General features: G+C 46.7%; 1 protein-coding gene across 1 annotated transcript in view; it reads right to left on the reverse strand.

Annotated features, from left to right (window-relative positions):
• SLC13A1 (solute carrier family 13 member 1) overlaps positions 1-16,292 on the reverse strand; it is a 328,809-nt gene that overhangs the window by 59,378 nt on the left and 253,139 nt on the right. The window contains exons 11-12 of the mRNA XM_078680827.1: positions 14,637-14,738; positions 1,896-1,993 (exon numbers count right to left, since the gene is read on the reverse strand). Of these exons, the coding sequence (XP_078536953.1) occupies positions 1,896-1,993; positions 14,637-14,738 (200 nt within the window). The remainder of the gene's footprint in view (positions 1-1,895; positions 1,994-14,636; positions 14,739-16,292) is intronic.

Genomic DNA, 16,292 nt, shown 5'->3' on the forward strand with positions numbered 1-16,292 from the left:
ACTCATCTGAACACAACCACATCTACCTTCAAGATGCCTAAAGTCTGGATTGTGGGTCATAGCTTTGTTCACTGGAGTGAAAAGTATGCAGCAAACAGAGGTATTTACAACCTTGATTTACCAAATGTGGATATTATGTGGATTGGCCAGAGAGGATTGAGATGTCACCAATTGATACCATTGGTAAAATCCTTTATGCATCTACTACACCCTGACCTCATAATTGTGCACTGTGGTAGAAATGACCTGAGCACTTTGACTGGGGTAGGTCTGGAAATGCTTTTAAAGGACACCTTTGGGCAATTGATGTCACTTTTTCCAAAAACTGCCTTGGTATATTCTAATATATGCCAAAGGCAAAAATGGAACTGGTCCAACCAATTTTGTCCACGGAAACATGTGAATAAATCTGTTTCTGCTTTCCTCAGAGACTATGGTATGGGTTCCATATACCACAACAACTTGCGTTACAACATGCAAGGCATCTATAGGAGAGATGCTGTACATTTTACAGATGAGGGGAATAGAGTCTTCCTCTTGAATTTTAGACTCTGCATCGGTACCTACTTGTCTTTTCAGAGCTACCTTACCTCTAAGTACTCTAAATTATTTGTTTACTATAATTTTTTACACTGTTTTTCCCCGTGGTGTGCTCAGGGTACGCGTACCTGTAAGCGTACATGGGAACGCACCCAGCGCTTACCCCGCGAAAATTTCAAAAAATATATATAGTTTTTTTGCCCTTAAGGGACCTTCTAGGCCCCCCTCAGAAAACCTAGGGGGTCAGGGGGTGTCTACCATGCCCCCTTTTAATCATTTAGCCATTTTTTTTTTACACCACTTGTGTCTCGATTCTACCGAGACACAAGATGGCGGACTCTCCGGACTGTTTAGAATGTTGACAGACACCTGAGAGCCAATCAGCTTTCCGCTCGCGCACTCCCGTGGCGCACTGGGTGCGCTCCCCGGTACATGTACCGGTAAGCGCTCGAAGCGCGCCTATAGATATATATGTGTTTTTGAAGTTAATTTTCGAAAAAACCACTGGAGCAATTTTCACCAAATATAGAAAAGGCACTTCTTCGTACCAGTCCCTACAATTTTGCAAAGTTTGGTGTAATTCCGTTCAGCGGTTCGGGCTGTAGCCTTGTCTATTCGTCCTATGGAAATTAACATGGGGAAAACACGTTTTGGGACCCCCCTTTTTTCTCGGCCCCCACTTCAAGAATCCCCCCTAGACTTTCAGGGAAGGAGCAGAGCGGCGCTGGGCTAAATTTTGGAAAATTACACGCAAATTCCTCAACCGGGGCCAAAGTTATTCCCAATAGAATGTTGCGGATTTCTTATGGTAGCTAGGTCCCAACTATATATACCTACTGGCTATAATATGTCCACACTGTCAAAGCAATCCGGGCTCAAACATATAGACGGCACTCGTGGGAATTCTTTATAAAGGTGTTTTTAATTCAGGTGCAGGAACCCTCTCCCTCTTGCTGACAGACGCGTTTCGGCGTTACCGCCTTCCTCGGTGTCCTATATATATATATATATATATATATATATATATATATATATATATATATCCAACAGCTGCAGTCTCTCAACACGCCGAATGCCACGACAGAGACACCACGCAAGTCCAACGTTCCTTTAAATATATATATATATGTGTGTGTGTGTGTGTGTCATCTGAAAAGACATTTCCAGTACTTTCTCAATCACTTACTTAAGGGTGTTAAGGGTTCACTAGTTCATTCACAAACACTCATTCCCTCATTCAAAATTATATTCTTGGTGTCAGAACAATGACAGAAGGCCTTTGGGCTTGATTTCTTTCTTAAGAAAGAATTTTTACATTTAACAGGACCAATAATCAGTAGTATAAAGTACGCAACTCTTTCCTCTGAAGCCAGTTCTCTTTGATGAAGGGATGATAAAGAAGAGGAGTCCCAGAAGCAAGGCGGCTGTTGAGTCAGTAGCATAACCCATGTACCTGTAGAAAGATGGGAGACTGGTTAGAAGATTATTATCATGCTCCCTGTCTTTACAGACAAATTACCACAAGAGGGAAACAACAGCAGGAAAAAAACATGCACAGACATTCTTCACACTTCTACTGTCATTCACCATAGCTCCATTTTATGACACACTTGAGATATGATGTTTTCCATTTATCACTCCATTGTATAGTTTGACAGGGCTACTTACATCCTCTTTAGGAGTTTGGCTTCTTCCAGAAAGTCCCACAATGCCAGTGTCTGCTCGTGATACGAGTAGAGAGGCTCTACCAAAGAGATTCCCTACACTGAATAAATACAGATGATAAATATATACACTGGACATTAGCATCATAGGTTTTGTTGCAACAAATCTCCACTAACACGTCCAATGTAGAGACAGCCTGACTTCGGTCAAAACCCTATTCTAGATTTCATGAAGAGCACATTGTCCTCTCTTGATCTCCACCCTTTCCACTTTTTCTTAGAGCTATTTTCATAGCTGGTTTCCATAAATAGAGGTTATGCTAACGAATGGCTGTATGCCAATGGTGTGGGGAACATGTGCCTCATCCATGCCCTGATGAAGAGTACTTAACAACTCCTCTCAGCTGTCATGGAATACATTCTGACAGTGCTGTGAACTCTCAAATCTCATAAGGAATGCATTATCCCCCAGGATATATCTCAATTATTTAATGAACTGGCTTTAAGTAACTGTGAGCCATCTCTGTCACACATTTTAAATCTGATTGGGCTGACTAAGCGTTTTCTCCTTCTATGGTCAAGAAGGACACTACTAAGGTTGGTGTCAGGAATTTTTCTGGGCGGCTCTTTGGTGAGAATGAGTTCTTTGCTTTGAGTTCTTTGACAGTATTGCTTTAGTTATTGAATGCCAACTATTGATATTTCATTCTAACGGTCTGCAGGGTGAAATGGCTCACAAAGCACAGGTTACTTGAGAAAGCCCTGAAGTTTTGAACTCAGGTACAGTATGACATAAAGTAATAAGCCTTAATAAAGGGCACTGTGCATTTAATGCTATGTCATTTAAAAGTATATTTCTTAATTCAAAGCAGCAAAATGTAAAACTGTCACAAAAATAAAATGTAGTCCTAGCTCATTCGGAGGGCAAGGTACAATCCAGAATGTCGTTCTAGAGCATAGAAGTTCTAAATGTATGTATTGGAAATCCCAAAGGAGGCCTGCGCAGTAGACTCCGCTCCGCGGGCAGAGTTACGGAGTTTTGCAACTCTGAGCTCCGCATGGAGCACGGAGTTCAGCAAAAACTCTATCTACGTTGCATTGCCGTGTTTAACGAGGCGGCGCTCACCAAGCACTGTCACAAATGTACGCACTTAGATTTAATGCAACTAGATGCTGATTGCAGGTAGGAGCGCCTTCGATGTAGGAGTGCAATCTCGGATGACAGCAAAACTGCACTTAACGGGGCATAGAGCTCAAATGGCCCATCTAGCCGGGGTTGCTGCCTGCCTTCTTACTCCTGCAGAAAGCACATTCTCCTCCTCCTGCGGGCATCCCACCTCACCTGTCCATACAGCTGAAGGGGTTCATGTTCTCCTTTGCACCTGCTTCACAGAGGCTGTGGGACTTCTCGATGCATAAGTAGTTGGTGGTGGGTCATGATAATGGTGTGCGAGAGAGCTGGTATCCCCAAGCCCCCGCATTAGGAGGTTTGCTCTGGAGTCTGCGCACAGCACCCGCGCTGCCACCATCTTCCTTCTGCACAAGCCTGACAGCAGACGCTGGGGTGCAGCATAGGGAGCATGTGCAGTGAGAGGCGGGCTGTGGGACCTGCTGCTGCGATCACCTGCAGCAGCCTAGGAGTACACAGCAACCATAAATGCACTAGTATAGCTTTATTTTTATTTATTTCTTTTTCCGCTTCTTTTTTTTGCAGTTGAACGAGACACCCAGATAATGGGTGGTTTGTTTCAGAAAATTATGCACTTGCAATTTCCAATTAGTTTTAATTCTACCTATCCGTGTTCTGTTCAAAAGGAACTAATGTGTCTATTCTGGACCCTTTCTAAAGCACCTCAAAACCTTTGGAATCATGGCAGCGCTATATGTAAAGTGAAATAAATAAGCTCCTGCAACACAGTGCACACAGTTGATATTTTGCAGATGCACGTACCCAGTTCAAACAAGAACCCCTACCTGCCATGGTTGCAGGCATTATGTATGGCTTGGGAGTATTAGTCATGACATCTTTAGCATGTTTCTCCTGAGTTTTTGCTATCTGACCTCTCAGTTTTAACTCCGTTTTTGCTAGCGTAGTGTTTCTGCACTTTTCTCACTGCTGATCAGAGCTAAAGTGCAAGTGCTCCTGTGGTATCGTGTTATGGATTGGCGTTTCCATGATTGGATATTTGATTTACTTGTTAGTCCCTCGTATGAGTGTGCCAGGGCCTGTGAATCAAATGCTACTAGCGGGCCTGCAGCACTGATTGTGTCACCCATGTGAGTAGCCCTGAAAAAGTAACTCAGGCCCGCCATTGCGGAGTCTGCGCGCAGTTTGTAACTGCCATGTCGACTTGGCCAGTGCACACACTTGTCAGTCCCTCACCTTCCCTTTTCTAACATGTCAGCTACCCCTAAGATAGGCCCAAGGTAACCCCTGTGGGCTGTGTGCAGTGTATGTGAAAGGTAGGACATGCCCTGGTGTGTGTGGCATGTCCTGATAGTGAATTACGGCCAATTTTATTTTTCGCTATTGCAACTGCAAGGCTACCTGTTCCCCATAGGACAGAGTGGGGAGTTTGTTTATAAGATCTTATAAACATAACTGGCCTGGGGAATTGGGTAGGAAAATAAAGTTTAGTATGCCTGAACCTAGAATCTAAAAATGCATCTTTTAGTGAAGGTGATTTTTACATTCTGTGTTTGAAAATACCACTTTTAGAAAGTAGGTATTTTTTACCTCAGTCATCCTATGTACCTCTGCTGGAATGTGGATTGCCTGTCTGGGTTTTGGACGACGAAAGGCTGGGGAGCAGGAGTGGCTACAGATAGTCTAGGTGGGTCAGGAAAGGACTGAATAGACCTGGGCTGCAATTGGGGAAGGGGGTGGCTATTTCCTTGCACCTCAAAGGGCCTGGTCTGCCTCTGACCATGCCATCTCCACCTTCTGCAAGGAAGTCACACCAGAGAAGGCAGAACTGGTTCTGGCTGGGCACAGGCACTCTGTGCCTAAGAGATCAAAGACTTTGGGGGTATAAATATTGGGGCCCAGACCCCCGACTTTTAAACCTCTTTTGGACCAAGAAGACTGGCAAGAGAAGAGCTGGAGAAGCTGTGAGGAAGAACAACCACATTGCTGTGTGCTTTGCTGTGTTGGCCTGCAGTGGCTTCTTCTGTCTGGACTGAACTTGTTGCAATCTACTTTTGTGAGTTTCTCCAAGGCCTTTAGGTAGGGCTTGCCCCCTGTTCAAGAAGTCTCAGGGACAGCAAAGACTTCAAGCTCTTCTGCCCTCAGCACTGGGAAATGTGTGTTTTGTACTGCAACAGAAGAAGAAGCAACCCGACTACGACAACGCTGCCGACTCCATGTCCTGAAGGCACCGCAGAGGGCACCGCCGCACCACGGCCCTGGTCTCACCGACAAAGCCTGCTAATGCCACCACTGAGCAGCTCCTTGCACCGTGACCTGTGGGCACTGCACTCCGCACCGCCTCGCTTCACAACGACGCCTTGGTGTCCCGACGACGACACTCCATGCCGAAATCTACGCCACTGCTTGCACTGTGGTTCGAGGGCACAACTCGTAAAGTGACAAAACGCACCGCCCTTATCCCGCACCGCAGCCTTGGCCTGCCGACTCCGGCGCCAGCAACCCCCATTTGTCAGCCGACGACAGCGCTTCAGCAACAGCAATGACAGTGCTTGCACCGCAAGCTGCAAGCACCACGACGAGCACCGCATTCACTTCGCACTGCAACCTTGGTCTTACCGATGAAGCTGTCTGACACCGCCACCGAGCAGCTGCTTGCACCGCAACCTGAGGGCACCGCAAGCCGCACCGCTGCACTTGCCACCGCAGCACTTGAGCGCCTACCGACGTCAGCGCTCCTGACTTCAACAGAGAGGAGTTCGATATGCAACGGGTGTGACTTTGAGGGCCCAGACGACTCCTGCACCGACCTCCGGAACCGACGCCTGTGGACTCCGTGCTTTCGGAAGCTCAACGAGAGGTTGCCGACACCCTGCATTTCTAAAAGGTACTGTTTGCGGGTCTTCCCAACACCGTAGCTGGTCCGCGACGCCATGGTCAGCCAGAACTGTTTGGTTTGTTTGTTCACAATGCCGTGATAGCCCCGGACGGAGCTATCAACATCAAAAAACTGTTTTTCAAGCATATTTTGATAACTGAAGATTTTAATTTTTAAGTAATGTGTGGATTTTTATCGTTTTTGGTCTTGTCTCAAGTATATAAAAATATTGGATATTTTTCTAAACTGGTGTGGAGTCCTTTTGTAGTACTTACCACGTATTACAGTTGGTTATGTGCAAATGCTTTACACACTGCCTCACTGCTCGTGCCAAGCTACCAAGGGGGCGAGCAGTGGTTATTTTAGGAGTGCAACTCCCTTATCCTGACTAGAGTGGTGGTTTCTGCCTGGCTTTGGCAAATGCCCTAGCCTACGAAAAATCCCATTTCTAACAGGTAGCCTAGCACTTCATCACAAATTCAGCAATGAAACAGAAACACACAAACAAGAGACCAGATAGCAGAAAACCTGTAACAATTCACATATCCTAGCCCATCCTTTGAAAATTGCAGCAAACAAGACTTGCCTCAAAAGACATCTAGACAGAGTGGAGACAGTCATGATAAATCATCTACCACAAGGACCACTGGTCAAGGCATCAGGTGAGCCCATCCCACTTCTGAACAGCTGAAACACGGTAAGTTATTGGTCAATTTATGCCCTATTTCGACAGTGATCATACAGGCTAAAGAATTACTGTGCTGTGGGGCCACACTTCAATGAATTTAGCTGAAGTGGTGCCTTAGCTGCAATGGTGCTGTACTTTGACAGACTTAGCTCGAGTGGCATCCTCCTTCAACGCATATTGCATGGGTTGGATGATCACATGTGCGATGGTGCCGTACTTCGACAGTGCTTGCACGTACGAAAGGATCACACCAGCTGTGGTGCAGTACTTCAGGCTTTTGCTGCAGTGGAGCTGTCTTTCATGCTTTAACTTCAGTGGGTCATACCATGGGGTAGAGGATTACAGTGCTGCATGGGTGACATACAGTGAGTGAAAGACGTGGCCAGTAACATACTGTGTGACAGCCTATTTGTGAGTATTATATGCATGCATACTAGCTCTCACTGCTCTGTGTAACTTATTGAAAGATGTGAACAGTGCGGTAGAGATGGATGACTCTAGACAGTCGCCCTGTGCTTGACCACGGTTGGATAGAGTTTATGTCATTTGGCTTGGCTTGCCTGTGTGTATTGAGGTGTAGCCCTGACACCCAAACTAGTAACCAGTGTGAAAATGTGACACTGAGAGTTACCCCGAGATTGCCCGGATTCACACTGCTTCTGACGGGACCCCGCTTCCAGAGAGGGACAGTCCAAGTGTTGTCAGCTGCATGCCTTATTCGTTCATCCACATGCATGCTGTCGGGTGATGTTGGCTTCGATGCTCAGACCCCTCAGTGTCTAACTCTCCCTTCTTTCCCTTGCAGTGGCTGAGCATGCGGGGAGGCACAGCATGTCTGAATATAGAGCTCGGCCCTGCAGGCTCAGGGTAGGGATGCTCATGGCTTGTGTCTGTAACTCAGTGTGGTCAAAAAAGTACTTTGTCCACCCACAGAACTCCGTGGAAGATTGCCAAGTTTTTGGTAGCTCCGCAGAATTCTGGAGAGGGCAACTCTGTGAGCTCCACCCAGGCCTAATTAAAAATGAAGTTATATTTGACATTTATTGCAATCATTTGGTGCTTGTATCTCCTTTTTTCACAGTTTTACTGTCTGTAAAGCTCAGTCAAACATTTGCAACAATGGAACTACCGCACAGTTTGAGGCTTATAGCAGTTCACACCCCTCCTTCGCTCCTTCATTACGATATCCATTATTTTATGTTTTGTTGTCTACTCTCTCTTACTTGCAAATCATTAGGATTTATATGTGGCTAGATCCACAGGAGATGAATATCTCTACTAAATTAATATATAAATAAACAGTTCTGACCTTAGGTGATGCCTGCGGCTATCAAAGCAAAACCGAAGGGGATGATGGACGGAGTGTTGAACATTTCAAGCACTCACCCCCAGTCAACTGATCTGGGTTTAATCCATCATCATTCTTTAGCTCACTCCGCCACCCCAGTTCAGACACGGCCATATGCAAATCCGACTAGCCCTGTGGATCATGGGAACAGTCCAGCCCAAACTGCCAAGCCATGTCTTCCCTGGACCAGAAACAAGCATCCTGGGACAGGGTTCTGGCTAATCAGCCGTCATCAGCCAGGCTAGCTTGAATCCAGTGGCAAAATGAGCATGGGACCCAATGCTGGGCATACCCTGCCAACTTAGAGTGAACAAAGCAAAATCAAAGGGGATGATGGGCGGAGTGTTGAACATTGCAAGGACTCAACCCCAGTCAACTGATCTGGGTTTAATCATTCATCCTTCTTTGGCTCAGTCTGCCACCCCAGTTCAGACATGGCCATATGCAAATCAGTCTAACCCTGTGCCTCATGGGAACAGTCCAGCCCGAACTGCCAAGTCATGTCTTCCCTGGATGGGAAGCAAGCATCCTGGGACCGTTTCTGGCTAATCAGCCGTCATCAGCTAGGCTAGCTTGAATCCAGTGGTAAAGTGAGCAAGGAACCCACCCCTGGGCATACCCTGCCAATTTAGGGCGAACAAAGCGAAACCAAAGGGGATGATGCACAAAATGTTGAACAATTCAAGCACTCACCCCAGTCAACTGATCTGGGCTTAATCCATCATCATTCTTTAGCTCACTCTGCCACCCCAGTTCAGACATGGCCATATGCAAATCAGTCTGACCCTGTGCCTCATAGGAACAGTCCAGCCCGAACCGCCAAGCCATATCTTCCCTGGTCCGTAAACAAGCATCCTGGGGCCAGTTTCTGGCTAATCAGCCGTCATCAGCCAGGCTAGCTTGAATCCAGTGAACAAAGCAAAACCAAAGGGGATGATGGACAGAGTGTTGAACATTGCAAGCACTCACCCCCAGTCAACTGATCTGGGTTTAATCCATCATCATTCTTTAGCTCACTCTACTAAATTAATATATACATAAACAGTTCTGACCTTGAGTGATGGCTGCAGCTATCAGCTACATCTCAGCCAATCTACTGCTCCAGTGTAACTAAGTAATATGACGTATGCAGAAAATTGATCTCCTTTTGATCCATTTAATAGTGAGAGTAGCAACTGGTAACTAACTGGAAACTATTTGTGCCACAGGGTTGTCTTGTTTTACTAGACCTTCTGGACACATTCAAGGTTATACAATGGTGGAGGCTCATGTGCTACTGAGCGTGTCCACTAAACTGGCTGACATCCTGTAGAAACAAATTGGCCCTGGTGATAGAGTCAGGGGGCAAACAGACCTTCCAAGCCCAAGCACAATACCTTTGGAACTCTGAGTTGGAGAATTACGTTTTTAGTGGTCCTATACAAAAAAGGGCAAATTCACAAAGGTAAACTTAGATCTGAAGTTTAAGTTTAGACCTGAAGTCAAAGTTTAGACCTGACATCTAACTTTAGACCTTAAGTCTAGGGGGCAGTTTCACAAGGGGCCTCTGCACTCGTAGTGGGCCCTGCAATGGGTAGCTGTAGTACAGGGGTCCTGGCACGACTGAGGAACTTTCACCACGATTGCGGAGGCCCTTTTTGAATCAGGCCCATCTAACATTAGACCTGAAGTCTAAGTTTAGACCTGAAACCAAAACTTAGACTCCAGGTCTAACCTTAGACTTTAGGTCTAAACTTAGACTTCAGGTCTCAGTTTAACTTTGTGAATCGGGCCCACAGAAACAAATAACAAAACTGCATAGGTACAATGTGTGGTGTGAATGAGGGTTCTTTGTAAGTGTATTTTGCATAGTGAGCAGGATGGCCGTTAAATGTATTAGGATTAGGCACAAATTAGCTTCCTTGTCCTAAGTGCTCTAACTGTGCAGCATGTACCTCTGAGACCCAAGGATGTTAATCCGGTTCCTGAACTGCAATCTACATTGTTCCAGACACCTGCCCAAGCACTGTGAACTGTGGTTTAGATTTACTATTCTGAACTCCAAATCTACTTACCTTGATGATATAACTGTTGTTATGGTACATATAGGTCTAATTAAATATAGTAAACATATGCTTAACTATATCTGTTTTCTTGCTGATATTCTGATATCTGATGTTTTAGCAGTGATAATTCAGCAAGTCAATCTTCAAACCTCAATATTCTGGCAGTAAACCATCGTGGCATAATGGATGGTGTTTAAACTTCTAGTGGAACAACTCTAAAAAGTACAGAAAACACTGGATTTCTAAAGACTACAGTTCAGCAGATCAGTAGCAGTGCAATAGCGCCTAGTAGACTACCTTTTTCCTCAAAGCCCTTATGTGTCACAGAAATCAAGATTAGCTATACTTTTTCATGCCCACTAACAGTTTGATTTTTCTAAAGTTTAGAAGGAAATCTTATTTCTATGTTGTCATTAACTAGGCCTGTCTATCTGACAGGCATTCACTAGACAACAACTTCACAAACTTTAAGCATAACCTAAAACAATGCTAGCTGAAGTGGCAATCTTGTACAGCATGACGACTTCAAAAGCCCCTTCTCTAGACCAGGCGCGCAACACCCATTGGGCTCACGGGGCTTCAGCCCCCCCCCGTCGTGTGTGTCAGCCCGGGCTGACACAGCTTCCTTCGCGGCTGGCGACGTCTAATTGCAGCCGCACCCGAGTACTTCACAGGTCTGTTAAAGACCATTTAAATGTAAATGAGGCTTCCTAGAGAGTGAGAGACAGAGAACCCGAAAGAGTGACACAGGGAACCCTGTGAGAGAGAGACACCGGAAACTCGATTCAGTGAGAGACATGGAACTCGAGAGAATGAGAGACAGAGGCACAGGGAGAATGAAGGAGCAGAGTACCCGAGAGTGTTATTGACAGGGAGAATGCGGGCACAAAGGACTCAAGAGATAGAGAGCATGCAAAGGGGAGAGACATAGACAATGGGAGAATAAAGGCACATAGTCCTGAGAGTTCAACTCTATGGGGTAAGGGGCTTGGCCACTTTGAGAGAGGGGGGAGAGAGATACCGGTTGGTGAGGGGTCTTGGGCACTTGGAAAGGGGGGGCAGAGACACCGTTTGGTGGGGGGGCTGATGCACTTGGAGAGGGGGGCAGAGACACCGTTTGGTGGGGGGCTGATGCACTTGGAGAGGGGGGCAGAGACACCGTTTGGTGGGGGGGGGGCTGATGCACTTGGAGAGGGGGGGCAAGACACCGTTTGGTGGGGTGCTGATGCACTTGGAGAGGGGGGCAGAGACACCGTTTGGTGGGGGGGCAGATGCACTTGGAGAGGGGGGCAGAGACACCGTTTGGTGGGGTGGCTGATGCACTTGGAGAGGGGGGGCAGAGACATCGTTTGGTGGGGGGGCTGATGCACTTGGAGAGGGGGGGCAGAGACACCGTTTGGTGGGGGGGCTGATGCACTTGGAGAGGGAGGGCAAGACACCGTTTGGTGGGGGGGCTGATGCACTTGGAGAGGGGGGCAGAGACACCGTTTGGTGGGGGGGCTGATGTACTTGGTGAGGGGGGCAGAGACACTGTTTGGTGGGGGGGCTGATGTACTTGGAGAGGGGGGCAGAGACACCGTTTGGTGGGGGGGCTGATGCACTTGGAGAGGGGGGCAGAGACACCGTTTGGTGGGGGGGCTGATGCACTTGGAGAGGGGGGCAGAGACACCGTTTGGTGGGGGGGCTGATGCACTTGGAGAGGGGGCAAGACACCGTTTGGTGGGGGGGCTGATGCACTTGGAGGGGGGGCAGAGACACCGTTTGGTGGGGGGGGCTGATGCACTTGGAGAGGGGGGCAGAGACACCGTTTGGTGGGGTGCTGATGCACTTGGAGAGGGGGGCAGAGACACCGTTTGGTGGGGGGGGCTGATGCACTTGGAAAGGGGGGGGCAAGACACCGTTTGGTGGGGGGGCTGATGCACTTGGAGAGGGGGGCAGAGGCACCGTTTGGTGGGGTGCTGATGCACTTGGAGAGGATTGGCTGAGGCAATTGAGAATAGAGGAGAGCGTACTGTGATTTGTCGGGAACCACACTGATGGACGGGTGGTGGCGGGGGTGGTCCATGCCGCGGACACCGACGGATGCAGCAGCAGCTACAGACAAACACAACAGCGACGAGCGCGGCCCTCACCTGATCCCTCGGGCATCCTCCGGGCACCTCCTCACAGCCGGCTCGCCATCTCACCCACGGTGCTCCAATGGCCGAGGGATGAAAGTCAGTAGCAGAAAAAGAAATGAGAGGCAGGGGTCCAGGTGGCTGACATTGAAGAGCGATGGGGAGGTGAGGGGTCTTACTCTGCAGAAACCTGAGCCCGGGGACCCATTAAATGTGGCCTGGTAGAGGCAGGGCAGAGGACCTGAGACTAGTGGGGCATGGGTTCGGGGGTCTGTGGGCTCGGAGACAAATGTCCAAGAGACTGGGGCCAGGGAGACTGACATTAGTGAGACACTGTTTCAATGCTTCTGACACCTGACAGACAGATGCTCGCGATTTCATTATATTATCATTAACCATCTTCCAATGACCCGTACTTCAGATATGTTTTAAAAATAAATAATGTGTCAGTGATTGTGTAAGTGCTTAATTGTCTGTATAACTAGAAATGTCTCAAGTTATTGTTTTAAACATATCTGATGCAGACCTCATTGGGACATTGCTGATGTTCATGCATGATGAGTTCTCCAGGATGGCTTCTGTGGTATTGCTGAGGCATCATGATAGGCCTGGGTCAAGGGAGTCTGTCACACTAGTAAGATAGAAGTACAAGGGGTCTGACGTCTGAAAGACAGATGTCCAGGAACCAGGGTAGACCTGGGCCAAGGGAATTTGTCACACTAGTGAGATAGGGGCTCAAGGAGTCTGACATCTGAGAGACAGATCTGTGCCAAGGGAGTCTGCCACTGGTGAGACATGCATTCAGGCAGATGTCCAAGATGTCTGCCTGAGATGGAGAGACATAAGTCTTGTGACACTATGGCATGGGCCCAGGCAGGCGGGCAACACCCATTGGCCTCAAAGGGCTTCAGCCCCCCGTCGTGTGTGGTAGCCCGGGATGAGACACTTTCCGGGGCCTGCTCACAGCCGCACCCGAGCACTTCACAAGTCTTTAAAAGACCTTGTGCATGTTAATGGGGCTTTGTTGTTGTTTCACCCCTTCTAAGAGCCCCTGCAGCTCGACTCTGCCCAGTGCCTAAAGATTAACCCCCCCGAAATTTTTTCTTAGCCCCCCCCGAAATTTGACTCTAGTTGCGCCTCTGCTCTAGACCCTTATTTATGAATTCCCATGTTCCTGGTCTTGCAGTTTACATGAGCATGAGCTATATGGTAGATCTCATGTCATCAGCACAAAATGTACACAAAAGAAATACTCAAAAAGGTGTTTTGGGTGAGTCCCCTTCAGCCATTGTCTTGAGTCGATGTGCTCCCTTCAGTTGTTTGTCTGATGCGTCTTTCAAATTCTGTGACCTGTTCCTGTCATTATGCAGTTCTGGTATCCCTCTCTAGTGCTGTGAAATCTCATGTAGGAAAATATGATGATGCAACTTCTAGCCCTAGCTACTCTTTCCTCTACCAGGCCAGATTTGTTTTCTCAAAACTCCCAGCAACTTCACACAGATAAAAGCTACTTGATATCTGCACTTACTGAGTACCAGTGACTGTAGTAGCGATAAATATTAGTGTCTGTACCTGCGTCTTTCAGAACACACGACCTACATTCATAACCCGGCCAGTGACTCTTATCATCATAACCCTGAGATTTGGGTTTTGGCAGACTGAACTTTCCTGAAACAATTCTGTGAATTTTCATGGATTCCATGGCATGTTATGTAATGTGTGAGTTACTAGCAATGTCACTGGCTTCATTTATTATTAGTGAATTGGAGTGGACTCGGTGTATGCACAATCAGCATATGTGAATGTTGTATCTGCATGTGCTTGCACATGTTGGCTTTGCTAATGCTTGTTTCTCTACGCTGCTACGTTGCTTGTCATTTCCTTTACCCTACCTGCATGTTAGCTTGTTATAGTTCGTTGACGCTGAGCGGTACGCTGTGCCCTCCCATGTAACGATTGCTGCTTGTTAAGTATCTTTATTCTGTTGGTTTAATTGATTTGTGGACCTACACGGTGAGTCTCTGGCATTTGCCTGTATATTACGATTAATAAACTATACAACCCAATCAACTTGCACATATCACCCTAATAAGGTCTACTAAATCGCCGCTTCATAATTATGAAATATTGTCCCACTGTCTTCTGCTACACTTATCAGAAATCACAAAGGCGCTGTGCTTCTGGGATAATTCACTATATCATAACTTACTTTGGAAACAGTGACGCCCAACCAGGAAAGAAACCCGGGTCTCGAGTAAACCACAGCAAGGCCATTAAAGCAAACAGGATGAGGGTTACAATTTCTTCATAGCTGCAACACAAAGTTAAAGTTAGGGTCAGAGCCTAGTATACACATGGACCCACGCTCACACATGGACAGACTCACACATTGTTACACTATGAATATTACACTGTGTGTTACGGCAATTATTCAATTACTTAACTTTTCTGAAAGGCATTCACATGCAGTGCTTTGTCATACATCTGTCATGCACTGCGCGCTGCGTTTGATTCGATGCGCAGCTGCTGGGTAAATGCAAGTCAGTGTTGTTCCTGAGTGTATACACGCTATTGTGTTTCCTTCTATTTATTGAGTGTCACAATTACATCCAGCGCAGAGCCAGTGCTTCACGAGCATACCCTGGCCATTGGCATGTCACAAAGGGCCAGATGTATCAAGATACACTTTTGCGATTCTTAAATAGCGATTTTTAAGGAATCGCTATTTGAGAATTGCAAAATGGTATGTATGTAGAAATGTGCTATTTTTTAGCGATTTCTTAAAATTCCTTAATTTTAATTTCCCATTCATTTCTAGGGAGGCCCATAGGAATGAATGTGAAATTATTCTCAATTTGCGATTCAGCCTTTTCCAGTGACAAAGTCCTCTTTAACCCCTTGGCCGCGGCAGTAATTCCGCCGCGGCGCTATGGGGGAGGGGGGCCACGCGGCACCGCCATGCTTGTGATGGAACCACTCCGTCACGAGCCGCGGTGGCGCTGTGCTTGTGACGGAATGGTTCTGTCATGGCCACGCCTGCCTAATAGAACGCTCAGCGCAGGCGCGAAATCAGCACCTCGCAGGCGCGGTGGCCGGGCCGTGACGGAACCATTCCGTCACCAGCACAGCACCACCGTGGCTCGTGACGGAATGGTTCCGTCACGAGCATGCAAGGGGTTAACCTGGAGGATTTGTAACTGGAAAACAATGCGGTATTACGAAACACAGCAGTAGAGCAAGTAGTAGAGCAAGACGGATCATACCAGCTCCAAAATGGTATTAAGAGCCCACTCAGGTGACCTTAATCTTTTGCCCCTTTCAGTATGCCTTGTATTTTCATTTTGTCTTGTCATTATCTGAAAATATATTACTTATTATCACGTTTTTTTTCTATGTGAAGGTTCTGGAGTTGTCAGTTGCTGGTCGATCAGGTGACAACAACATGTGTGCTGGTATCCCTGACATTGCATTTGGAACTCCGCATGCTATTCATGCACATTAACGAGGATAAGTGCAAATATTAAGAAAATCTTTAGATTGTTCCCAATGACGGAACCATTTTGTTACTAACAATGTCAGTCTTAAGCGTTTCTTAACAATTTCTCAGGTTGAGAGATTTTAGTAAATCAGTCCATATGTTTAAATAATGATAATTATTTGACATTTTGTAATAGTTTAAGTTGTATCTTTTTTAGTTGTTTATTGGAGTTTAACATATTAAAAAAATAAATTAATACTTCTATATAATTTATCAACAAAAAGTTATATATATATATGCTATTGCCCAAGAAGAAGAGTCGGCATGACTCGAAACGCGTCGGCATGAGATGGGTGTTTGTCACTGAATCTGCCTGCAGCCTTCCTG

Source organism: Lissotriton helveticus, chromosome 1_1 (genome assembly GCF_964261635.1).
Source record: "Lissotriton helveticus chromosome 1_1, aLisHel1.1, whole genome shotgun sequence".
NCBI classification, from domain to species: Eukaryota; Metazoa; Chordata; class Amphibia; order Caudata; family Salamandridae; genus Lissotriton; species Lissotriton helveticus.